The sequence below is a fragment of the Zingiber officinale genome, chromosome 1B, assembly GCF_018446385.1.
Source record: "Zingiber officinale cultivar Zhangliang chromosome 1B, Zo_v1.1, whole genome shotgun sequence".
In the NCBI taxonomy this organism is placed as follows: domain Eukaryota; kingdom Viridiplantae; phylum Streptophyta; class Magnoliopsida; order Zingiberales; family Zingiberaceae; genus Zingiber; species Zingiber officinale.
Genome location: NC_055986.1, coordinates 1,185,538 through 1,212,230, shown reverse-complemented (window position 1 = coordinate 1,212,230; position 26,693 = coordinate 1,185,538). Strand labels below are relative to the sequence as shown.

General features: G+C 39.8%; 4 protein-coding genes across 4 annotated transcripts; 3 read left to right on the top strand and 1 right to left on the bottom strand.

The window, feature by feature from the left end:
* The first annotated feature begins 255 nt into the window (after positions 1–255).
* LOC121983361 (myb-related protein 330-like) lies at positions 256–1,661 on the top strand. Its single transcript, XM_042536439.1, has 3 exons — positions 256–414; positions 511–640; positions 725–1,661. Exons 1-3 carry the CDS (start codon positions 285–287, stop codon positions 1,521–1,523), a joined length of 1,059 nt encoding a protein of 352 aa, XP_042392373.1. The 5' UTR covers positions 256–284; the 3' UTR covers positions 1,524–1,661.
* Positions 1,662–10,180: 8,519 nt separating this feature from the next.
* Positions 10,181–15,230, top strand: LOC122046066 (putative disease resistance RPP13-like protein 1). The gene is made up of 2 exons (XM_042606572.1): positions 10,181–13,168; positions 13,467–15,230. The coding sequence occupies exons 1-2, from the start codon at positions 10,267–10,269 to the stop codon at positions 14,615–14,617; spliced, it is 4,053 nt and encodes a 1,350-aa protein (XP_042462506.1). The 5' UTR covers positions 10,181–10,266; the 3' UTR covers positions 14,618–15,230.
* A 265-nt stretch (positions 15,231–15,495) lies between these two features.
* Positions 15,496–16,790, bottom strand: LOC121982368. The gene is made up of 2 exons (XM_042535767.1): positions 16,379–16,790; positions 15,496–16,298 (listed from the first exon to the last, which is right to left on the bottom strand). Exons 1-2 carry the CDS (start codon positions 16,760–16,762, stop codon positions 15,510–15,512), a joined length of 1,173 nt encoding a protein of 390 aa, XP_042391701.1. The 5' UTR covers positions 16,763–16,790; the 3' UTR covers positions 15,496–15,509.
* Positions 16,791–17,575: 785 nt separating this feature from the next.
* On the top strand, positions 17,576–18,699 carry LOC121981631 (protein LHCP TRANSLOCATION DEFECT-like). Its single transcript, XM_042534630.1, has 2 exons — positions 17,576–18,086; positions 18,197–18,699. The coding sequence occupies exons 1-2, from the start codon at positions 17,838–17,840 to the stop codon at positions 18,428–18,430; spliced, it is 483 nt and encodes a 160-aa protein (XP_042390564.1). The 5' UTR covers positions 17,576–17,837; the 3' UTR covers positions 18,431–18,699.
* The last annotated feature ends 7,994 nt before the right edge of the window (positions 18,700–26,693 follow it).

Here is a 26,693-nt window from a genome sequence, read left to right as displayed (position 1 = left end):
TCCCTTGTAATCATATAATTTTCTTTTCTATTGTGGCTTAATATCTCTGCTGTTTCTTGAATAATTTAATTCCTTCTTTTGCCCTCGAATTTGTTATTATAATTCCACAAGCAATTTCATGGGTGTGCAGTTGGGTCCTCTCTGCAAGCATGAGTGCAAACCAAGTTACTTTTTTCTTTCTTTCTTTCTTTTCCTTGTTAAATTAATTCCATGGAATGTTGTACGTATATAAGTTCAGTGAGTGTGTGTTGGCCAGAGAAGAAGGATACCAGAGGAGTTTGTTCATGGGTCATCACTGCTGCACGAAGCAGAAGGTCAAGAGAGGCCTCTGGTCTCCTGAGGAAGACGAGAAGCTCATCGACCATATCATCAAGCATGGCTACAACTGCTGGAGCACTGTCCCCAAAGAAGCAGGTTTCTCTCTCACTCTCTCTCTCTCTCCTTTGTTAACATCTGTTCTGTTTGATCTGATCTCTGATTGTATACAAATGTTGGAATTAACATTTGCAGGGTTGCAGAGATGCGGAAAGAGTTGCAGACTGAGGTGGATCAACTACTTGAGGCCTGACCTGAAAAGAGGCTCCTTCTCGGCAGAAGAAGAGAGAACCATAATCGATGTCCATAGAATTCTAGGCAACAGGTAAGTCGATACTTATTCAAAGAAAAAAAATCAAATTTTTATACATAGGAAATTATTAACCAAGATTCATCAATATCAACTCAGATGGGCTCAGATCGCAAAGCATCTCCCTGGAAGAACAGACAATGAAGTGAAGAACTTTTGGAACTCCTGCATCAAGAAGAAGCTGATAGCACAGGGCCTGGATCCAAAGACACACAACTTGTTGGCTTCTTCTCGATCTATTAACACCATGAACAATAATATTTCAGATGAGCTTTCTCAGTTCGGCTATGCGCAATCCGCTCATCCTGCGCCATTCACCATTAGTCCTCCTATCAAAGGCTTCGACAAGACGAAGCAGTACACCAACTCTTTGGATCACTGCAGCTTCAACTCATCACTCCCTAATGTGGAGGCGATTTTGCCACCATTGCTTAACTCTGGTACTCTTCCCTTGTATGATCAGACTGCAGAAGTTGGTGCAATTTCTATGCCTAACTTCCAGTACCCGCAAGAGAACATGATCAGTGAGCATCAACTCCTGATGGGGTTCGAGGATCAGGTGATCAACAATTCACAAGCTCCAATCGAGTTTACCACCAATGGTGTCTCTTCTTCTTCTTCCCTGGATTACACAAGCATGTCCTCCTCTTCCTTTGGGTATCAACCAGCTGCTTCAGGTTTCAGCTGCTTGGGTGACAATGCTTGGGATGGTGGTGCAATGGAAGCACTAAATTTAAAGCAGGGTCATGTAGAACACTTAGGGCAAGGTCATCAAATGGATGCATCATATGCCACAGCCCTTGACTTTGACATGCTAGAGAGTGCATTTTTGGCTGCTGGAGCTGAGTTTTGCAATGGGAGTAGTGCAGCAATGGAGAACCTGCAATGGCACTGTTAATTAATCAGGTGTAATTTAATTAATTCCGTTTCTTAATTTCTGTCTTCTTAAATTTTTAAACTGCAAGAGGAAGATGATGATCTGATGAGAAGGTGCATGTGACCTTTTTTTTTTTCCACCCCTGAATTGTATCTCCTGACATCATTGACAACCAATTCCAAGCAATAAATTTTGGTGCAATTCGATTACAAATTACTTCCTGTTTTATTTTCAGAATGCTGTTTCAGTCGGAGAATGCCTTTAATTTGTTTGAGAAAAAAAGTTTAATTCTGTTGTAGTTTGTCAGGGCAAATTGTCTCTGCGTGCATATAATGCCAAGCATGCAGAACTAAGTTTCATGCTTTCCGCATGCACGAAGCTTGAACATTGTAAATGGTTTTATCTTTAAAAGCTTAAAAAGTGCAAGGAAAGCATAAGGAAAAGTCTTACCAAAGTTGAACTTAACACTCGGGCAACCTTTTCTTTTAGTATTGCACATTGGCGACTTGTGAACATGCAATTTTTTGTGTGTTTTGTTTTTGAGGTTGGTAGTTTTTTAATTTGTTGGATATGTGTTTATTTGGATAAGCACTCGCGTATTTGTATAATATAATTAAAGATGAATATAACCAATTAGTTAAAATCAGAAGGGTGTACGAGTAGAATTATGATGTATACATCAAATTATTCTACCTATTTATCTATGAATGTATCTAATATTATTTAAAAATAATAATACTTTTTTTAGGATTTAGGAAATAATTGTTTGGCTCTAGTGATTTTTCTCGATAGAATAGTTGTTTACCTCTAGTGATTATTTTTGTCAATGGAAATTGCATGTAAAATTTTTTTTGTCAATGAAGACTGTATGTAAATTTTCCATCCATAAATTGAGAGGGGGAAATCAAAAGAGCATCTCAAATTGAGTAAATTATCAAAAAGATGCCCCCTTACAAAAAATATCAAAAGAGCATCGCATCAAATTTTTATTTCTGGAAGACCCCATATTTAATTGTATTACAACAACTATTGGTAGCTACTATAAAATGTAAAAATTAATAAGTAGCTGCTACAACGTGTAACAACTATCGAGTAGTTGTTACAACATTGTTCCTTAGCTGCTATAATTTGTAAAAGCTACTCTGTAGATGTTACAATGTGTAAAAGCTATTAAGTAGCTATTATAACTATTTTAAAATTATTTTAATTAATTTAAAATAATTTTGATGAAGTTTAAATAATTTGGATTATACAAGTATTTTAATATAATAGTTTTTAGAGTTTATGATTTATGATTTTAAGGTTTAGTGTTTAATTACAATGGTGTAAAAGTTATTATAATGGTGTAAAAAATAGTCGGTAGCTATTTCAACATATATAAGCTACTTGATAACTTCTACAATGCTAAAAATTTACTATTCATTTAAATCAAAATTACTACACATAATCACTATTATATCAAAATTTACTTTACCAACTTATTTAAAAATTATTTAAACATCTATTAAATAACTTCTACTTATTATAACAGTTATTTACTAGCTACTATAATATAGTTGGATAAAGGATATTTTGAAAACAACATTTTTAATAGGATGCCATTGTTTTTGAAAAATAAATATCTTTTTGATAATTTACCTAATTTGAAATAATTTTTCTACAAGTAGAATATTATTTATTTGATTTATTCGTACCAGCCGACTTCGACTTTTTAAATTTATTGACTTCACGATGCCTTGCTCATCAAATTTTTGGCCGAATTGGATGAGAGACAGAGAAAGCCTAGGACAAAAAGAGGAAGAGACTGACGGCATCGGTAATTTTCTGGAGGGCGCATCGAAAGTTTAAAATTGCTCAAAAGATATCCGAGATTTGAATATATCCAAAACTACACCACTTTCATATTTTACTCTTATGTCAATCTTGACTTTTGTTTTTCTAATTCTTTCTTCTCTTTGCAGGCTTTTGTTTTTTTCTCTTTTGTTTTTGTTAAAGTTAATGTGTTATCACTTAAGTTTACTCATCACTAAGGTTACTTGCCCCCTAAGTTTCTAAGGTTACTTGCCCCCTAAGTTGCTAGGTTACTTGCCCCCTAAGTTTCTTTCAAGTCTATATAAAGGCTTTGTAATCAAAAGTTTAAGAATCAAGAAAAACTATCTATTTCTCCTCAAGAGCTCTACCAAAATACTTACCAATTTCAACAGTTGGTATCAGAGCGTCCAGGTTCTACCAATCCAAATCCATGGCCAGCTCGAGTTTAACAAACATCAACCATCTCATTCCAGAGTTTAATGGCGAAGACTATGATTTCTGGTACGTGAAGATGAAGACCATCTTTCGATCTCTTAACCAATGGGAGATTGTGGAGAATGGAGTACAAGAGCCCGAGGAAGCCACTGCCCTCAATGAGGCCGGTCTGAAGAAATTAGAGAAGTCTCGACAAGCCGACGCAAGTGCTCTCTCAATCCTTCAAAGAGCAGTCACTAAGGCTATATTTCCCAGAATCATGCGAGCCAACACGGCTAAAGATGCGTGGGAGATCTTGCAGAGCGAATTTCAAGGAGATGTGAAAGTAAGAGCGATTAAGCTCCAATCACTACTCAAGGATTTCGAAAATGCCAAGATGCAGGAGAAAGAAACACTCATGGAATTCTCAACCAGAATCTTTGATCTGGTCAATATAATGAAATCTCATGGTGAAGATATTACAGATCAAAGGCTGGTACGCAAAATTCTCATCTGTCTTCCTGAGAAATATGATCCCATTATTGCCGTCATTGAAGAAACAAAGGACCTAACAACACTCACCGTTCAAGAAGTGATGGCGTCCCTAAAATCGTTCGAGCAAAGATTGTCCAGACATTCTGAGAAGCCAATAGAGGGTGCATTCCAATCAAAGCTTAAAATTAGTAACAACGAACGAGAAGGCCAATCACGATTTGGATGGAAATCAAGAGGACGAGGTGGACGTATCTCAAAAGAAAAAGGAAAAGACAACTCATCGAATTGCAGCAATTGCAATAAGCCAAATCACTCCGAGAAGGACTGTTGGTTCAAAGGTCAATCGAGATGCAAAATATGCAATCGATTTGGTCACCTCGCCAAAGATTGCCGAAATAGGAACACTTATCAGGCAAATCAGGTTGGAGAAAATCAAACAACTGAGGAGACACATGGAACATTCTATGTATGTCACACGGCCACCAACAACGAGCAAGGAAAATGGTTGCTGGACAGCGGATGTAGCAACCATATGACACCGATCTCATAAATTTTCTCTGAACTCGACATTAGCATCAATGCTCCTGTTCAGTTTGGAAACGGAGAGCAAACAAAGTCAAAAGGACTTGGGAAAATCGCCATCGAGACGAAGGAAGGACTGAGTTGCATCAACAATGTCTTGTGTGTGCCGAGCTTGAGTCAAAATTTACTCAGCCTCGGACAATTGGTGGAAAATGGGTACAAGCTCTGCTTCGATAACAATGAATGTGTTATATTTGACAGGAGAGATAAGTCAAAGGTGTTCACAAAGATCAAAATGGTCAATCGAAGCTTCGCTCTCAACATCAATTATGCCGACCTAAAAGCTCATCAAGCTTCTACCTCGGACTACCTGACATCAACCTTATGGCATCGACGACTCGGTCATCTCAATTTACAAAGCCTCAAAGAGTTATCTGGCAAGAGTATGGTGCAAGGACTTCCTCACATAGAAGGAAAGCAACATGTATGCGAAGGATGCGCGTTTGGAAAGCAACATCGATTACCTTTCCCAAAAGGAGTATCATGGAGAGCTAAAGAAAAGTTGGAACTTATCCACACCGACGTCTGCGGGCCGATGGACACCCTTTCTCATGCTCAGAATAGGTATTTCATTCTTTTCATCGACGATCACACTCGTATGACTTGGGTCTATTTCATGAGGCAGAAGTCCGAAGTATTCATGATATTCAAGAAGTTTAAGAGTCTCGTCGAAAAACAGAGGCGATGCTTCATCAAAACCTTAAGAAGTGACAGAGGCAAAGAATACACTTCTAAAGAATTTCACAATTTTTGTGAAGATGAAGGAGTAGAAAGGCAACTAACGGTAAGGTACACCCCTCAACAAAATGGTGTTACCGAGAGGAAAAACCAGACAATCGTTGAAATGGCAAAATCAATGATGCACGAGAAAGGTTTACCCAAAATCTTCTGGGCTGAAGCAGTCTACACAGCCGTTTATTTATCTAATCGATGCCCAACCACAGCCATACCAAACAAGACTCCGTTTGAAGCATGGAGTGGTAGAAGACCATCGGTGAACCATCTCAAGGTATTCGGAAGCATTTGCTATTCTCAAATTCCAAAACAGAAATGAAGCAAACTTGACGAATCTAGCGAAAGATGTATTTTTGTCGGCTACAGCACCATGAGCAAAGGTTATAGACTATTTAACCTACAGCTGGGTCAAGTTATTATTAGCCGAGATGTTCAAGTTGATGAAAATGCTTTATGGAATTGGGAAGAAAACAAAGTTGAAAAGAAAGACATTCTGATCAGTACTGACAAAGAAGATGAAATTGAGCCAAGCACACCAGATTCAAGCTCATCTCAACCCAACGAAGAAAGCTCAACTGATCCAACTTCATCAAACTCCTCATCCCCAAGCGCAACTCCAAAAAGGTACAGATCATTGAGCGATATATATGCTACATGCAATTATTGCTCAATTGAGCCTGAGAACTTTGCTGAAGCAATCAAAGAAGAACCATGGAAAAAAGCGATGGAGGAGGAAGTTCGTGTAATTGAAAAAAATCAGACATGGCAGCTCGTCGATAAACCAAGAGACAAAGAAGTTATAGGTGTTAAATGGATCTACAAAGTAAAGCACAACCCAGACGGATCCATTCAAAAACACAAAGCAAGACTTGTGGCCAAAGGATATTCTCAACAGCCTGGAATTGACTACGTGGAGACGTTTGCCCCAGTAGCTCGGCTAGACACAATCCGAGCTATAATTGCATTCGCCGCCAGCAAAGGGTGGAAACTTTATCAGCTTGATGTCAAGTCAGCATTTCTCAATGGTGAATTGAAGGAAGAAGTGTATGTAGATCAACCTCAGGGTTTCATCCTCAAAGGAAAAGAAGAGAAAGTCTACAAACTTAAGAAAGCGCTATATGGACTTAAACAATCTCCTCGCGCTTGGTACAGTGAGATCGACAACTATTTCAACCGAACAAAATTCGAAAAGAGCAAGAGTGAACCAACTTTGTATGTCAAGCAGCAAGGTAATGATGTTCTTATAGTCACTCTTTATGTTGATGACCTAATTTTCACTGGAAGCAACGAGAAGATGATCGAAGAGTTCAAAGATGACATGGCTCAAAAGTATGAAATGAGCGATATGGGTCTACTTCGACATTTCTTGGGCATGGAGATCTACCAAGAAGAAGAGACAATCTTTATCTGCCAAAAGATATATGCAGAAAAGATTCTGAAGAAATTCAACATGCTGGGATGCAATCCTGTCTCTACACCACTCATTATGGGGGAGAAATTGAAAAAGGAAGATGGAGGAAAAGCAGCGGATGTCACTTATTACCGTAGCCTCATTGGTAATTTGTTATATCTCACAGCAACTAGACCTGATCTCATGTATGCTGCAAGTCTACTTTCAAGATTTATGCAGAGTCCGAGCCATTTTCATCTCGGGGCAGCAAAGCGGGTCTTACGATATGTTCAAGGGACAACTGACCTCGGTCTAAGCTTTCAGAAGAATCACGCACTTAATCTTGTCGGATATTGTGACAGTGATCTTGGTGGATCCTTAGATGACATGAAAAGCACTTCGGGGTACTGTTTCTCCTTTGGTTCAGCAATATTCTCATGGGTATCCAAGAAACAACAAAGTGTTGCACAATCGTCTGCGGAAGCCGAGTACATCTCAGCATCAGTAGCCACTTCACAAGCAATTTGGCTTCGAAAAATCTTGGCTGATCTCGGTCACCATCAGATTGAAGGAACCGTGCTACACTGCGACAACAAATCTGCAATCGCTATGGCTAAGAACCCAGTTCACCACAACCGAACTCGACATATAGCACTCAAGCATCATTTCATTCGACAGGCAATTGAAGATAAAGAAATTCAACTTGAGTTCTGTCGATCTGAGGAGCAATTATCTGACATCTTCACAAAAGCACTTCCGAGAGAAAGATTTCAACAGCTCCGAGCCAAACTTGGAATCCGACAACACATTAAGGGGGAGTGTTAAAGTTAATGTGTTATCACTTAAGTTTACTCATCACTAAGGTTACTTGCCCCCTAAGTTTCTAAGGTTACTTGCCCCCTAAGTTGCTAGGTTACTTGCCCCCTAAGTTTCTTTCAAGTCTATATAAAGGCTTTGTAATCAAAAGTTTAAGAATCAAGAAAAACTATCTATTTCTCCTCAAGAGCTCTACCAAAATACTTACCAATTTCAACAGTTTTCTTAAATTAAATCAAAATTTTCTCTCTTGTTTTTAAACAATCACTACTAATTCGGTTTAAAATAGGAGGAGATAACGCGTTAAACGGATGATAATAGTGTTAGGGAGAAAGAGATGATAATAAACTGGTGGAGCAGAAAGAGCTCCGAATATCTACCTCCTCTCGCATATGGAAAAGTAAGTCTATGGAATGTTAGGGTAAAATTTAAGAAAAAAGTCCTTAGCTTAAGTCCTCCAATGCCTAAATCAATAGATGACCTAGCGAAAAGTGGAGAAGAATTATAGTAGAGTTGAGTAAGCGTAGCAAGGAGTAATATTATGTAAATATCAGTAAAATGTACCTTCAGATGAGAGAACTCCTTTTATATCATTTCTCATAACTCCGTAATAATGAGGCGATATAAAATATTCAGTGTCAGAAGATGTCGAATAATCGAAGGTATACTAATCTAGAATTTGTACAGTTATTCTTCGAGAAATCTTCTATTATATGTATATGAATCATCTCGTGTAAGCTTCACAATAATAATGGAAGTTGTATAGTCACATTCGTAAGAAGGTTCCATTGAATGCATATATTGTAACCGAAGAATATTGTTTGATTGATAGTTATTATTTTGACTGTGTTGTAATTCTCTGACAATGTTATCTTTTGAAATATAGCTCAGATGAATACTTGGATGAATGGAGTATCGATATCCTGACTGTCTCTATGTCTAACTGGCTTTGTAACGAGAATATCCTAATGTATTTTGCCCTTTGAAGAGGGAGTTGAATCCCATAAGTATAATTGGCTATACGTCCGGTCGACAATATGCTCGTAGGCTCATGTTGAAGATAGGATAAGTAATGAGGAGTTAAGTCTCACAGGTCCAGTCAGCTCTAGGACCCACCAGTCGTATGATGATAGACTAACTATTAGATAACAAGACGCTCATACTTGTAGGTACGACTGACCTTGTAACGGTCTAATTTATATTAAAGATTATACTGCACTGTAGGAAAGCATATGTAAGATGAAAGTAATATTGCATAAATAGAGAATTGAACCTCATATGCTCAATCGACTTTAGGGTCGTTCGGGTTTAGTCTATATATTTTGGTGTTGAATGAAGAGATAGGTATATTAAGACCGCCTGACTATAGAGGTGTTCGGCCATTTATTGAGCAACACTAAACTTAAATACGTTGGACCGGACTTTGGGCTGGCCGGGTATATAACAGAGTTATACGGTGCGGGTCATGATTTCGATCGACCTTTGTGTCGATCGATTCTTCATAAGTGGAGCACTGAATCTTTCAAGCATGACCGGCTTTTAGGCCGATTGTCCTTTAGGCCGATTGTCCTTTAGGCCGATCGTCCTTTAGGCCGGTCTTCCTTTAGGCCGGCCGTCCTTATACAAAAAGCTTTAGCGTCGAGTGAGGAGTTAAGTCCTAAAAAGGATGATACTCTGACTGCCACCTCATCTTGAGTTTGATTTTCACGTCACTTCTAGGTCTGCTTTTAATATCCTGTATCAACTACCATTCTAATTTTTAAAAATTAATACTACAATTTAAAAATGAGGTGCTGGTTTTTAAAAAACCAGCATGCAACTATATTTTTTTTTAAGTTAACACGATGATGGTACTAATATAATTAAGTTATGATGTTGACTTTTTAAAATAATAAAGAATGATATATTTAAACTTCGGAGCATTATAAAAATTTACATGTGTTGAAATGGATCAAGTTTTTTAAGTCCATCAATAAATTTTAATCGAAATCTATTGATAAATTAAGAGATTTAAATTTTTAAAAAATTAATATGTAATAAAAGATGATATTATAATATATATATCTAGATCTGACATCCCTATGATAAATTACATGTATATGTGTTTAGATTTTATATCAACCGTGGTGCAATTAAATTGAGAGAAGAAAGAGTTTCAAATCTCAAGAAGCCTATGGGCAATTGTAAATTTTCGATGCGCCCTTTAAGAAATTGTCGATTTTTTTTTTATAGTATTAATTTATTATGAATATCTAAGAAAAATGCATGATAAAGAAAAAAAATTGGACTACTGTTTGGCTCTCGTGATTTTTCTCGATCGAATTAAAAAAATAATAATTTATTTTCAAGATCCATAAGCGGAATATTATTTATTTGATTTGTTCGTAGCAGTTGACAACGACTTTTAAAATAATCCACTTAACGATTGCTTCTTCATCAAGTTTTTACTCGAATTGGATGCAGGTCAACTACGCGCGGCTGAGAGACTGAGAAAGACGAAGACAAAGAAGAGGAAGGAGAATGGCGCTCGCGACGTTCGCCCGAGTTCTGCGTCTCATTGACTCATCGGAAGCCTCTATCCCGCCATCGAGGACCCGGCCGGCGTTCCTCTCGGATCTGAGCAAACACATGGCGGCTCTGAAGCAGAACCTGACGCGCATTCAGGTCGCCATCCGCGGTGCGGAGGAGCGTCAGGCGAGCGACCCTTCGGCCAAGCTTTGGCTTACGGAGATCACTTCCTTGGCCTACGACGCCGAGGACGTCCTGCTGGACTTCGACGATCTGCTCCCCCGCCCCCAGATCCGCTCCGCCCTCAACCACTCCGACAGCGGACTCCTTCTCAATTCGTTTTCCTCCCTGGCCTCTATTAGCCAGAGGATAAAGGAACTGGGAGAGAGATTAGTGGAGCTGCATGGGAAAAGTGAAGCCCTTCAACTGGGAGAGCAAGGCGGCGCGGAGGGATCTGCTGATGCCCGGCGCTTGCGGCCCACCGGTAGCCTCATGGACGGGGAATCCCCTATATTTGGAAGGGAAAAAGACAAAGAAAACATTTTAGAACTCCTGCGGCCATCGGGGGATGAAGGGTCCATTCCCAACAAGCTATTGGTGCTCCCCATCGTTGGAATGGGGGGCTTGGGGAAGACGACGCTTGCCCAGCAGGTATACGCTGATGACCAAATTAAGTATTTTTTTGATCTGAGGATATGGATCCATGTATCCCAAGACTTCAATTTGTTCAATCTGACCAAGGCAATGGTGGAAAGTGTCACCGGGAATCCCTGTTTCCTCTCGGAGTTGCATTCTCTCCAGTCCGAATTGGGGAAGATACTGGAAGGGAAGCGCTTCTTTCTCGTGTTGGATGATGTGTGGGACGAGAGTAGTAGCCATTGGGAGAGCCTGCAAGTGCCATTGCTTTCTGCAAACTTGGACAGTAAGGTTCTATTGACTACTAGGAGTCATGGCGTCGCGAGGTCAATTGGCACAATGCCCTCCTTCAATTTAGACCCTCTCAAAGATGATGACGCTTGGTTATTGTTCTCTGAAAATGCATTCCATGGCCGAGAACCAGGCGAACGCCTAGTCACAATTGGCAAGAAGATCGTCAAGGAGTGCAATGGTGTACCTCTTACATTGAAAGCCCTTGGATTGCATCTATGCAATGAAGAACGTGAAGATAAATGGTCTGCGATCTTGGAGAGTAATATCTGGCATCTCAGTGGCTCTCAAGAAACCATCTTGCCAATCCTCATGCTGAGTTATCTACAATTACCGGCACCAGTTAAACAATGCTTTGCATACTGTTCATTGTTTGGCAAAGGGCATCTCTTTTTGAGGCACAAAATTGTCCGACATTGGATTGCACAAGGTTTTGTTGAGACAGATGGAGAAAGGAAGGCCGAGGATGTTGGCAGTGAATACTTTTACATTCTGCTCGCACGGTCATTCTTCCAGCAGTGTGCAAGAAATAAGTATTTCATCATGCATGATCTTATCCATGATCTTGCAGAGTATGTTTCTGGTGCTGAGTGCTTTAAGATAGATGTTCTTCAAGATGAAGATGGCAGTAGGATGAATGTAGAAAGGGCATACAATTTTCCTGAAGGGGTTCGTCATACTTCATTAACTTTTCATTCTACTTCCACTGAAACAGACTTACAGCCCCTTTTAGAAGCTAATTCCTTGAGGACCTTGATGGTGAACTGTACTTCATGGCCTCCAATGCCTCATCCTCATGCTAACGTCCTGAATGATTTGTTTGTCAAACTGAGATATCTACGTGTTTTGTTGTTGGATTATACTTTTGCTCCTGCTCCCAGGCTTCCTGATTCTATCAGCAACCTAAAATATCTCCACTACCTTAGAATCGGACGCTTGAGTTTTCAAGGCCAAGGCTTCCCTGAATCAGTCTGTTCTCTCAGGAACCTCCAGACATTAGAGTGGTACAGTGACGAAAGCATTGAGCTACCCCGGGGTATATCAAACTTGATTAACCTAAGGCATCTTCATAGCGAAACTTATTATGCATCATTCCCAGAGGGAATTGGAAGGTTAACCAAACTACAAGAATTACCAGACTTTCACACGTCCAAGGAGCATGGGCGCGCTCGGATTGCAGAACTGAAGGACCTAGTGAATCTCCAAGGAGAACTGAAGCTGTTGAATTTGGAGAATGTTATTGATGTGGAAGACTCAAGGACAGCCGATTTGAAAGGCAAGCCGGGTCTTACTGCTCTGGAGCTGGATTGGGGTAAACATAATAGATCTCCCCAAAATGCTCCTTTGGTCCTCCAGTATCTCCAGCCTCACACTAATATCCAGGAACTAAGGATTGCCAACTATAAGCATGGTCAATTATCAGAGTGGATCTGTCATCCTTCTTACTCCAAATTAGTCACCATTAAAATTCAATATTGTTTTCTTTCGACTGTACCAGCATTTGGACAATTATTATCACTTGAGCATCTATCTTTGGTAAGTATCAAAGGCTTGGAATATATTGGCCCTGTATTTTTTCATGGGGGATTTCCATCACTTAAGAAGCTTCGACTAAGTGCAATTTACAAAATGGTGGAATGGTCTGGTGCTGAACATGGTCATTTCCCTCATCTAAATGAACTTACAGTTACTTCTTGTCCGTCTTTGAGGTGCCTTCCAATAGACAACTTTACTTCTCTGAAAAGACTTCACATCTCACACTGTTCCAACCTCCAAACGTTGTATTCTGAGAATTCCCCTCTTGTGGGCATCCAACAACATTGTTCCCTTAAGAATCTTGAGGTCATTCAATGTCCCAAGCTCAAATTCTTGCCGGAGTACCAAGTACCAGAAAGCCTTCAATTGCTTGATATCACCAAATCTACCTTACTGATAAACTGGTACCGCAGAATTGCTGGCAAGTTGACCCATGTCAAAAATCTACTAGGTATATTAAGATACCATATTCTCACTTCAATCTTAATTTTATAGCTTTCGAACTGCTTGTGGTTCTATTTTGATTCATGCTTTGCCTAATTTGTTTGATTCACATGCATGGGCTCAAATGCAGCATGAACAATTAGCTTTTGCTACATTTAGTTTAGTTTAGAAAGCTAAAATTTAACTGCCGCTGCTTCAATATATTCTATCTTTATAATAATCCTCTAGAATTAACAAAAAGAATCAGCATCTGCATTTCAAGAAAAGCCTCTGAAATGTTCTGACCCTCTGTTTTCTGTCTTTAGGAGTTGATTTGAAAGAAGTGAAGCTCGATGATATCTTTAGTGTCGAAGAGGCAAGAAATGCTTGCTTGACTAAACAACGCATATACATGTTGCATTTGGAGTGGGAAACATCTTCTCTCAGATCCGTAGATGATACAAATTGCGAGGCTGATGAAGTTCTTGAGTACCTTCAACCTAATGTTAGCCTGAACAAGCTAGTTATAAGAGGTTATAGAGGCTTGAAATTAGCTGAATGGCTTTGCAGCCCTCTATACTCTAATCTAATAAGCATAAAGCTAGACTTGTGCCCCAACTGCAAATTTCTTCCTGCTCTAGGTCAATTGCCATATCTCATGGAACTTCACTTAGAGAGATTGAATGGCATAACATCCATCGACCTTTCATTTTATGGAAACGGTTCACAGAAGGGTTTTCAATCTCTGAGAAGGCTACAATTGATGAGCATGGCAGGTCTGGAGGAATGGAAGGGAGCATCAGATGGTGGATTTCCTATCCTAAGACAGCTTATCGTACAAGATTGTATGAAGCTGAGGGGCTTGCCATGTCTTTCACCCTCTGTTCAGGAAATAAAAGTTGAAGATTGTCCTGCATTGACCTTGGAGCTGCCTTCCTCACTTGCTGCACTTCTTAGCTTGCATGTCTCTAATGTTGCAGCGATGGACGAACTATGCAACCTCTCTTACCTGTCAGTGCTGGCTGTAGAAAATTGCTCGGGTTGCAGACTCATTGAACTTCCATCCTTGCGATCTCTGATGATAAATGGATGGAGCGAGAGGATGCTGCTGGATTCACTACCAGGGCTAACTGCTCTCACCACTTTGAAGATTTCCTGCCTTGAAAACTTGGAAGCTCTTCCACTGCACAACTTTAGGATACTCGAAGAACTTGTTGTTTCGGATTGTCCGAAGCTCGTATCTATTGAGTGTTCCTCGACTTCAACATATGAGCCTTACTATGTTGAAGGTCTACAATCTCTTTCAGCCTTGAAGTGCATGGTCCTTAGTGGTTGCCCAGAGCTCCATTTCTCTGCTAGTGAACAATTGCCTGCTTCGCTTCAATCTTTAACAATTTCGAGATGTCCCACACTAAGAATATGGTATGAAAGATATTCTAGCAAATTCAGAACGAGCGTCGTTCAATTTGCTGATTAGCATTCCCAGATCAAGAAAAAATGATTATTAATTAGGTTGGGTAATGTTGTGCCTGGATGACCGGTCCGGTCTCACGAAAGTTTTCCATCGGTCATCAGGATAAATTGGAAAGCACTCACAGCGGGCAATCCAAGAGTCCAGCATCCTTTAGTTGTGCGCCCAATTTGGAGGAAAAATTCCTACAAATTCATCATAACTGAGACTTGAACTACGAGTGTTTGGGTGATAACATGAATGTTCTACCACTACATCATAGCCCCGGAGGCAGCATTCCAAGATCAAGGAAACTACAGTGGATAGCTTTCATTACTGATTTATCTTTCTGAAGTTAATATACTGCAATCGAATAATAATCTGATACTTTTCATTATGCTGATTGCTGATCAGTCTAATAGTAAGATCCTTAACTCTAATTATTGCTTCTTTAATTTGTTCTGTCAGGCTTTCTTCCAATTTTGGGATCTGAAAACTTTGGAATAGAACGTGAGGAATCCTTTGAATGTTATATTCAATTGGACAACAGTTAACCTTAGTCCCTTCAATTAATCTGCTCATTTAATGTCTGTGTATCTGCATTGTAATTTGATTCTTATGAATGAACATAACGTTATTTATTGAGGATTCTGTTTACTTACAGCCCAACGAATCATTAAAGAATTATTAGACTACAGTAATATTTATTTTTATCTTCACCATTGATGGACTAGTTAATTAACTTGATTAACCAATTTAGTCAAATTATTTTGTTTCTAGGTTTAATAGAGCATAATAATCTTGTATTCATATCAGTTTCACGACCTTTACACAATCTTTGGAAAGGAAAAAAAAACATTTAATCACACAATAATTAGCTAAATTAAAATTCATCAAATAGAAAACACATTAATATTTATTAAGCATTGTGGGCTGTCAAAAAGGCGTTGAACTCCTCCCTGGCCCTCCTCAACCTTGGCGTGATGCACGCCGCCGCCGGCGAGGCCGGGCACGACGATACCGGCCCCGAGGACGTAGAGAACCGGACGTGCCGGTTCAATTGCAGCGACGACTTCCTCGCTGACCCAACCTTCTTCAACGACCCCCTCTTCACTAGCTCCTTCTCGAACACGAACGCCGTCCGCACCGGCGAGTCAGTCTCGTCGCCGCCGATACGGATCAGCTCCAGGGGCAGGTCGAAGTACGAGTTCCGTCCGTCGCTTCCGTCGCTCCCCAGCAGCGCCGAAGACGACCAGGAGCCGCACGAGAACTTCTCCAGTGACGCGGCCTTCGACGCCGTGCTCATCCTGCTCGACGGCGGAGCAGCCCCACCAGCCACCGTCTCCTGAACTGAGCTCACTAACGATCTCGCTTTCTCGAATTGCAGCATCGGTTCTTCAATTTTTGTCCTCACTATTTCTTCTTCGCGTTGTTGTCGTTGTGGAGATTGAGATCGATCGTCTAGATGTCGGCCAAAGGCGCTTGGTTTGCGATCCAACACTTCAGGTTTCTTCTTGTGAGTGAGGCCGGGCAGGAACAAGCACCCGCAGTTGAACTTATCGTCGGTGCCGCCGCCCTGATTGCTCGACGGAGGGAGAGGAATGGCGGGTTTGGGTTGCTTGAAGCTGTTGCCGTCGTGGTTGGCTACGTTGGCGAAGCGACGAGAGCCGGCGACGTCGCCGAAAGATTGCTTCTTCTGATAAATAACCTGTAAATTGAACAGAGTACGTCTTTAATTTCGATATCGAAACAAATAAAAATTAAGAAGATTCTACAATTCATATATACTTTTGGTGAAGCGATGCTGGGTCTCCTAGAGGGGATGTCGATGAATTCCGTTGACGTCGTCGACATCCTTCCCTCGCCGCAGGACTTGCTCCGGCGGAGCGACGCGTTGCTTTCCCAGGCGAACCGGGATCGGTAATAATCGCGCTGCTGCTGCTCTGGCGAGGAGATGGCTGAGCCCGGGAGGCTACAGCTCACGAACTTGGGCCGCGGGAGCACCGGCGGCGGTCTAGCTGGGCCGCCGCCGGCAGAGTACTGCAAATTGGTGGCTTGCCTCAGCGACACAGGATCCACCGATATCTGCTTCTCCTTCTCCTGCGTATCGGATTCCTCTTCGCTGTAGTCGGAGAGGTATCCGATGGCTAATTGTTCTCCGTAGCCTGGCATTGCGTCGTGCTTGGAGGAGCAGGGAAGAATCGATCATTAGATGGCGTTGGGCGGAGATTCGTTTGACATCTATTTAAAGATCCATGCCGGCGTTGACTTGTACTGGGGTGGAGTTGACCATTCATAATGGGAAGCACGACCCAAGGAAGTGTAACGCATGTTTGATTCGGATCTAGTTGTTAATTGCTCCACAAAGTTTAAATTTATATAAAATATTTTCGTTTAATTTATAAAGTATTTAATAAAACTGGGAAAAAAAATATTTACTGAATATTTAATGAATCATTAGCGCGCGAATTGAGCAATAGAAACAACTTTTACCTACAAAGATATAATTAATTAATATTCAATTCTCCAAGCACAGAAATACAATTAAAATTTGGCTTGCAACTTGTGTGCTGTACACCATCATATTTGCTCTTTCTCTGGGCCTTAGTCATTGGCGAAAAAATTGGATGGATCAGATCAGTCGTCTGAAGACTAATCAATAAAATTAATTATTTTTTTAATAATTATTCATGATTTTCTTCCTATTAATTTAAAAATAGATTAACGAATCATCTTTCACCATGTGTACACCACCAATAAAAAAAAGCAAGAAATATAAAAGATTTGGTGAGATGCCAGAAAAAGGATTATGATTATGAAAGACAAATTGCTCGAAAGCTTTTTGCCTGACCAACGAGTGGGGGTGTCGCTTGTTATGTTATTTCGGTTGGGTTGACTTTTTGGTCAATTGATTTCCATTTATATTAGATTGACTTGGAATAGCATTAGTAATTATTTCCTTTTTAAAGAAAGAAATCTCAACGCTAATTTATCTAAAATGGTAGGAATAGCGATGACGGAGATGAAGATACGGTAAAGCGAGAAGAATGGCGATCTTATCCACAATATTTATCGCATTGAATGACTGAATCTGTTGCCTTCCGAATCAGGAGACATTCGCCGTGATCTCCTCCTCCACCGCCCCTTTCCCTCACATTCCGGATCCCGTCGCCTTAAAAATCCCATCTTTTCCCTTCTTTCCCTCCCGCGCCCGGAGAAGATTGATCGAGGCAGACAATAGTCATTCATGGCATCGATTCCTTGCAGTTTCTACTACCAAGTTCCCTCCTCCGTCACCTTCCCGCCTCCTGCTTCTTCCTCCGACGAGAATTTGAGCTCTCCGTTCGACGTCCTGCGCCGGCGGCTCTGCTGCTTCGGCGCCAAGGTAACGCCGGACGAGGGATCCAGTGCCTTTTTCTGGCTCCGCCTCCGGAATCGCGTCGTCACCGCCGGCCCCATGACGCGGGATGATTTTGATCGGGACGATGTCCGGCAGGTAAATTCCTAACCCTGTTACAGTGATTTACTTGACCTATAGTTCAATTTGGAATTGGAAATCTCAATTGGATTGATAAATGATCAAGACGTCTCTCTTAACCTTTGCAGTACTTCAATGACATGAGAATGGCTGAGAATATACAAGCACTGCTAAACCTAGACGTTCATCCTGTGGATATCTTACTGATGCTAGCTGCCTCTAATGGTGACGTGCCTAAGATTGAGGAGCTGATGAGAGCAGGTGCCAGGTACGATGTGAGGGATGCAGATGGAAGGACAGCTTTGGATAGGGCATCCACCAACGACCAGATCAAAGAGCTAATCTTAGGTTTTTCTGTTTAAAATGTCTGAGCTAGGATTTGACTGATCATGCTGTTTTTTAAATTAGATTATGCTGTTGTCTTTTATTTTGGCTTGCATGACAAATAAAGAGAAAGCAGGTTGCTCTTTTGCTACCAAAGAGAAGCGATTTTCATGTGAATGAGCTCCTAATTTGATGTTGGCCTTTTGGGAATTGGAATCGACACCATATGAATCGGGATTTAACTTGTAGATCATGTATGCTGTATACATTGTCTTTTGGGAGGGCAATCGACTGTCTATTGAGCCGACAATCTCGAGCCAGAAAATAGATAAAAACTCTGCCTGCTTACTAAACCTGAATAAACTTGTAGTGAATCAAACATCATATTAAACATGAGTGTTGAAAATTCACATTTGTAGTTGAACAATTGAAAAGAAGAAACTCATGAAAACTTTATAATTCTCATAATGAAAGTAATGATAAATTGATAATGATTTGGTGGGTGTGCCAGATATGCGCCATGTCAATCTTTCATCAAGTAAACTAATTCTTTGAAAGGAAAAGGAGATATTTAAACGATTTTAAAACTATGTGAGCATTTGAAAAGAGGGTAAAAGAGTGGCAATGCTCTTCCTTAAAAATAGTTGCAATATAAGGTAAAGCAATTTTTTTTAAAGAAACAAGCTAGAATTTACCTGGAGTGTGGAAGAGAAATCCATCGACAATGCTGAGGATGAGGATCCCAGGGTATACATGGTTTCCAGAGATAGCATGTAAGTCTTCTTCCCCATTGACCTATCCAATTGGAAGCTCTGTAGTTGAACAACAAGTCAATTTCAGCACTACTTGTGTAATCAAATTCAGAATTATCAGTGCCCTGATATATTGTGCACTTGACATGAATCTACCTACCAGTTTTCCCACATTGACGAGGAGGCGGAAGTACAGGTCCTTCCTCGAGGAGTAATCCACCAGATGTGTGGCCGTGATAGTACCCCTCCATATCCGTGGGACCGGCTCTAGAGGGCCGTTGATGTGACGGTTCCTCATTTTGTGATAGTATCTCATCAACGTCCGAAGGCAGGAAGGACTCCCACAAGATATTTTTCAACATACAGTCCTCCGAGTTCCTATTTTAATACTGGCTGCAACAGAAGAGGTATGCAAAGAGCTGATCAGGCTGATCAGGTGAGGTGAGGGAAAAGGCACAGCCCCTGTTTCCAACCCACTCTTCTTCTCACATCTCATGCCATTGATCTCATTGTTGAGTTGGGCCAAATCTGTCATGCTACTCTTGAGATATGGCAACTCCAGAAAACATATAATACTCCATGCTTTACAGAGTATTCATGCAGGACACGAGTTATGCATCCCCAATATTAAACAAAGTTAATAGCAAATGCAAAGTAAGTGTATCTTTACTTACGTTATAATTAATTACACCTGCGCATGTTTGCTTTGGTTGCCCTTGGATACCTTTAGCCTTCGTCAAATTTAATATGTCTAAACGCAACCTTTAAAAACTCAGCTCAGATTGATTGGTCCTGATCTGAGTAGTTTCACCTTTCAGCAAGCAACCCCCAACTTTACTGAGGCCTTCATGCTATGAATTTTGCTTCCTATTTGAATCCATTCTGTACTGTAAAATAAACATATTATTGGGAGTTTTGTAAATTAATGATTCGCTGCAATTACTATGAGAATGTTGTCGGAGAAAATGAATTTATATAATGATCTACACATGTTCATGCATGATCTTAGCATTTTCTTTGAACCATCTTAACCATTTGTTAATATATGGCCATCAAGCTTTAGTTTCTGCACACAGTCTCTAAGCAACCTGAGATTGCTGCTAATTATAAAAAAGAGCCAGCAAAAGAGAAGGATCTCATTGTAGCAAACTCCTCTTGCAACTTGCTTTGGCAATCATTTTGCTCTTGGAAGCCAATAAGTGAGTTTCAAGGGAAAAGGACATTTAATAGACATGAAAGAAAAGTAAATAACAACAACAAAGGAATGTTCATTTATAAAAAGGAAAATGACAGATCCAGAAAAAAGCAAAAACAAAGGAATGCAATTTTAGCTTTAATCTTTATTATCCTTTTATTTTTTTTAATTCTATCTTCTAATTATCCCTATTATCAATTCTAACCTAATCTAATTATTATTATAATGAGATGATTTCTCAATTAAGTTGTTTCATCTCCTTTTATGCGTCTTTATTTCTTTTAATAAGGAATTCAGAGAGTTAAAAGGTATCAAGTGATCTCTATATATTAACCCCTACCCCTTACAACTTCTCTAAAGCCATCCTCTCTCAATCTCACTATATCTACTCTCCCAATTCCTCTTCCTATGCAGTGCCCCTTCCTTGGACCATACCTCAAATCCTCAAATCAATGTATAGGATTTAAAAAGTATTTGTAAATATTTTCTTTTACCAATATATACATTGGTGTTCTTAGGTCAACCATTCATTAAAGAAAATTTATCCATTAATTCACCGAAATTGAGACTCAATCATTCTTAGAAAACCAAGAAGGCGTTCTATCACTGCACCATTATCCGGGGGCTATAATATTGCTTATTATTATGCTTAAATATATATATTATGTTTTATGATAAATCCCTGAACCATTTATTATTTCATAATTCCAAAACTTAATTACAATGTTTTTTTTTTACTTTATGTGATTAACTTTAAACTAAGTAACTAACTTTATTAATTATATTGTTACAGCAGCTAAATGGGTATAATAAACTATTTAATAAAAAAATAAATAAATACTTGAGAACTTCAAAGAAATGCATAATAACAAAACATACCTTAACCAACTCCAGTCTCCTTGGTATTGTTGTTATTTCTACTGTATTGATTCACCATCGATATGGATGTTGGGGATATTTGAAATTAGTGGCCAACCTGACCCATCATCCTTCCTGCACCGGTCTGTCAATTTAATGCATCTGTACATTTCCAATTTTTGAAGCAAGGATGGCAGGCCATTATTGAGCAGTGACTCAAGGGTTGAAGCAAGAAAGATCATTACAATGTTGGATTCTGAGGGTCCTTCCTAGTATTGCCCAAACATGTTTGAGAACAATATCATCAATCCAAACGTACACAGAGACGTCAAGACCCTTCACCTAGCCTAGTGGGCACTATGCTAAGTTGTAATGAATGATTTTTCATCTAGCACCCTTCACCTAGCCTTTTTAATGGATGACCCTTCATTTAGCCATCTCTTCATATGCCTTGGCCACCCCTTCATCTAGCCATAGTTGGCCTATAAATAATCAAGACATTGTCTTCCAAAGGTATACTCAAATCCTTTAAAAATCAATGTCAAACTGCTGAAAACTATCAGTCCAAGTGCCGTAGAAATTCGTCCAAACCTCAACCGTATTTCTTTTACAAGTTTCTACCCAAGTTTCAATCAACAAGTGCAAGTTTAAGTCCCGTAAAATTTCTATCCAAAATCAAAGAAATTTCTGACCAAGCAAGTTGGCTTTTGATCTCGTATTGAGTCTCTGTTTCATTATCTTTTGTACCATTCGATATATGCTACCGTTTCCTAGCCTCTACAATTCACATCTGTTTTTCACGTAATTTTTAGTCATTATACCGCTCATTCTATTTTCTGAATTCTAAGATGCACTGTTATGACTCAAGTCGGATATGGTAAAAGGGGATTTCCAAAAATATGATAAGATATCAAGTTATGGTCATAATGCGGTGGGTAATAATAATCGATATATGACCTCACCCCTCGGAAGAATTACATATAGGAGATTGATTAATAATACCATGAAAAATAAGATGATTAACAATGCTATGAGTATATGTTTTTGATTAAGTTATGTTTTTGACATGTTTTATGAATTATGATCCTGTCATGAATTTCGAATGTTTTGCTATGTTTCGTATTTTGTCGTTCTATGTTTATTCGACCCCCACTTGCTGAGTGTATCCCTAAACACTCACCTCTTACCTTCCCTCCCCATATGAGAATTAAAAATAGATTAACGAGGAGGAAGAGATCATGTTTGGATTGGTGAAAAGGATGAATTAAAGATCAAACAATTTAGATTTCCGCTATGCTTATGATTATTCTAGTTGTAATTGCTTCGCATTTTGTTTCGGATTTTGAGTTGTAGATTTCCGCTATGCTTATGATTATTCTAGTTGTAATTGCTTCGCATTTTGTTTCGGATTTTGAGTTGTAAAAGACATTGATTAATTATGAAATAGACTGATTTGATCATTTTCTGCACTATGAGGCTTGTTGTTTTACGATATTTAATTGGATATTTAATTATTAAACAACGTCGGTTGCACTCACCAGAGATCTGGGGCGTGATAGGTATCACTGGAATTCCAAATATCAAGTTGTTTCATTGATATCAAAGGGAGAACCAGGATTCTTCTTAGCTTAAGGCAATTTTCTATTCTCATTTTCCTAAGGCAAGGAAAAATTGGCCTACTGTCTGATTCAGACAGCTCCTCCCATTCATTCAAGTCACGAAATGTTAGTTCTTGCAGTGAAGGGAAGACCTGATTAGCATCCCCATAAAATTTGGCACCAATTCTTCCTACTAGAAGGTTTAAAAAAAATATGTCCATCAGAGAAGGGAGATGACCCAATGGTGGAAGATCTTCGCACCTGGCACACCAATTAAGACGAATTGATTCCAGATTTGTAAGATAATTCTTCTCCAACCAACATGGGGAATTCAAACCTCCATAGTTCTGAATCAGAAGTCTCTTTAGATTACAATAAGGTTCAAGGCCTTCTATTATATCCTTCTCGATATCTCCTTGGTTCTTTATACTTTGTTTGAAGTTGAGCACAAGATGATCAAGGTGGTGTTGGTGCGAGAAGTATCAGACGATCGAATCTGTATTTTGATAATGACAAAAGGTTCAAAGTTAAAATTACTTGTTATCTAACAGGTTTGAATGAGCTTACAGGAAAAGTCCTAAGTGTACTTAGGCAAAGTCCTAGTGGATTCTAGGCAGGTGGAAAATTCTAGGAGGTGGTAACCCTAGGTCCTAGGAGGCGATAACTCTAGGTGGTGATAAGTCCTAACTGCGGTTAGGCAGGTGGAAAACTCTAGGGGGTGGTAATCCTATGTCCTAGGGGGCGATAATCCTAGGTTGAGGAAAACCCTAGGGAGTGGTAACCCTAGGTCATAGGGGACAGTAGCCCTACGCAGAAAGTCCAGTCAGTCTGGAGGACTGATCTGACAACACGCAAACTCTCCTGAGAGGAGTAGGTGAGGACGTGTTCCCCGTTGAGGGAATAATAGCCGTCGATTCAATCTAGGGTTTCCGGAAGAAATTCGAAGTCAGAACCAGACAGTCCAAAGGCTGTCAACTTAATATTATTTGCTCTATTTGCCTAACTCTGTTTTGCAGGAAACTAACAGTTCTGCAGGGTCAGACTCAGCTTTGATTGGTTGATCGAACCCCAGTTTACAAAGGATCAGAATCCAGCTCTTGGTGAAGGGTTAACCAGAGGGATCGATCGACCGAACCTTGGGATCAATCAATCGAACCGAAGATAGACAGAGACTTGGTCGAATGAGTTGATTGAATTAGATGAGGAAGAGACCATCGGCTGATCGGTCGACCGAATAGAGGGATCAATCGACCGAACAGAGGGATCGGTCGATTGAACAGAGGGATCAGTTGACCGAACAAAGGGATCGGTAGACCGAACGCAAGCTTTATCTAGTGACGCTGCATCTGGATGGGAGGCCGGGCAAGTTCAGCAGGTTCGATTGACCGAACTAGGGGATTGGTCGACCGATCCGGGTCGAGTCAAAGCTTGATCTCTAAGATCAGGGGATCTGGATCAGGCTTGAAGCTACTATAAAAAGGGGTCTCGGCCAGCTACTTCGTACAACAATTCTACAAGCAATCTTCAAAGCTGCGCTCTACGCCGAAATGACTCAACGACGCTCGACTACTGTTTCGACAATCGACGACTACTTCCATTATCTTTTGTATTGTCGGTATAATCTTTTAAGTTTAATACTTGTATTTACCTATTTGTAAAAGATTCTCGAGCTTATAGTGATTGCCCATCGAAAGCACTCTCACGTGCGAGCCTTGGAGTAGGAGTCGCCATAAGCTTCGAACCAAGTAAAAGAAATCGTGTTAGCAATTGCCTTTGATTCTTTCTTTATTTCCACTGCATATTTACTTTAAGTTTTACGAAACGAACGAAAAAGCAAGGCATGATATTCACCCCCTCTAGCATGTCTACGATCCTACAATTGGTATCAGAGCCAGGCCGCTCTGAATTGGTGAAACCGCCAATCGAGCAGAGGAGGTTCTTTTTGAAAAACTAAAATTAACAGTAATATTTTTTTTAATTAGTGAATTGCTAGTTTTATTTTTCTACCGCACTACTAATCCAAGACCAAGTCTTGATACATTTGCTTCTTTTTTCTCTTTTTGTGTGCGAGATTTGCTTTTATAATGGCCCACCAAGAAGGCTACAACATAGCTCGCCCGCCTCTTTTCTCCAGCGAAGATTTTGGCTACTGAAATGGTTGAATGGAGTACTACCTCCAAACCCAACTTGAGATGTGAATGATCATCAAAACCGACATCTCACTCCCACTCGATGGCTCTAGAAAACCAGTATCATGCGAGAACTGAGACGCAAGTCTAATAAAGAAAGTTGAGGCCAACGCCAAAGTGACATGTACTCTTCAATGTGGTTTAACAAAGGAGGAACTAAACCGAGTAGGCCCATTCTCAATTGCCAAAGACTTGTGGGAAAAGCTAATTGAGCTACATGAAGGGACCTCTGATACTAAGGTATGTAAAAGAGATTTAATTTTAAATAAGTTGTATTACATAAAAATGCAGGATGGCTAATATGTGAGTCAACTACACGCACGCATCCAAGACCTTCTCAACGGTCTTCAAGCAATCGGACAGAAGGTGGAAAATCACGATGTCATCAGGTATACATTGAATGCATTTCCTAAGAACACCTTATGGGCATCAATAATAGATGCTTACAAGGTCTTTAAGGACCTTTCCTCAATTAGATTAGATGAATTATTCTTAGAATTTGAATTATATGAATAGACTAATACACCTATGGCCGAGAAAGGTATTGCTTTGATTGCAGGCACGAGCAGAACACGGGAAGCAAAAGCAAAGCACAGAACTGAACCCGAGTCCGAAGAAGAACCAGACTCAGATGACGACGATGAAATCATAGTTGAGCTGGTAAATCTGGTACGAAAACTCTACAACAAGAAGAAAGGATTCACCAAGTAGGACATCAAGAAGGTGATGCAAGCAAGTCCAAAAATGAAGTCCGAGGTAACCTGCTATGGCTGCAACAATAAGGGACACATCAAAACCAACTATCTAAACTAAAAGGAAACAAAGAAGCAAAGGAAGAAGAAAGCACTGCAGGCGACATGAGATGAGTCTTCTTCAGAAGGCTTTGACGAAGAGCTTGAACAGATGGGCTTCCTCGCGCTTACAGCCCAGGAACAAGTCGACGAATCAGAAACCGAAAGCGGCTAAGAAACAGAATCCGAGAGAAGCCATGGATCTATATCCATTTCCGAAGGGCCTAACCCCACTGTAAGAACCTCCCACATGCATAATTTAGTTAATTATCTGATGCGTAAATTAGCCAAATCCAACCTCCAAGTCAAGTCACTCCAAAAGGAGGTAACAATTCTTAAGGAGAAGATTAAACTAAGTCCTTTGACTGAGCCATTTCAAAATGGAAATTCAACTCAAGTCCAATAACTTGAGGAAGAAAATTCCAATTTGAAAACTCAAGTTAAAGAACTTAAGGACACATTGGAACAGTTCACTTTGGGTTCCAAGAATCTTGCTCTGATTCTTGGAAAACAAAGAGTTGTGTACAACCAATTCGGACTTGGATTTAAGGCTAAACAAAAATATAAATCTTACTTATCGATTGTAAATAGAACAAATAGAAAATTAGTCTAAGCATGGACCCCCAAGTCAAACTTGAACTGGGTCAATATTGGGTTCCCAAGGATCAAATCCATTATCTTGATAGACCTTATCGAGGCTATAATCCAAAGGCAGCTAATAGAAAAATCATTTTTATTAATAAATAGATTTTTTTGATACTTGAGTTACTGCTTTCATTATGTATGCTTAGACTAGGATAAATAAGGACCTAGGCGTCGTTTACACTTGATTAGTTAGACCTAGGGGTTTCAATAAGAAAATTAAATATCCAATTTCTTTGAAAGACTTTGTCTAGAAGTGGTGGATGATCCCATACC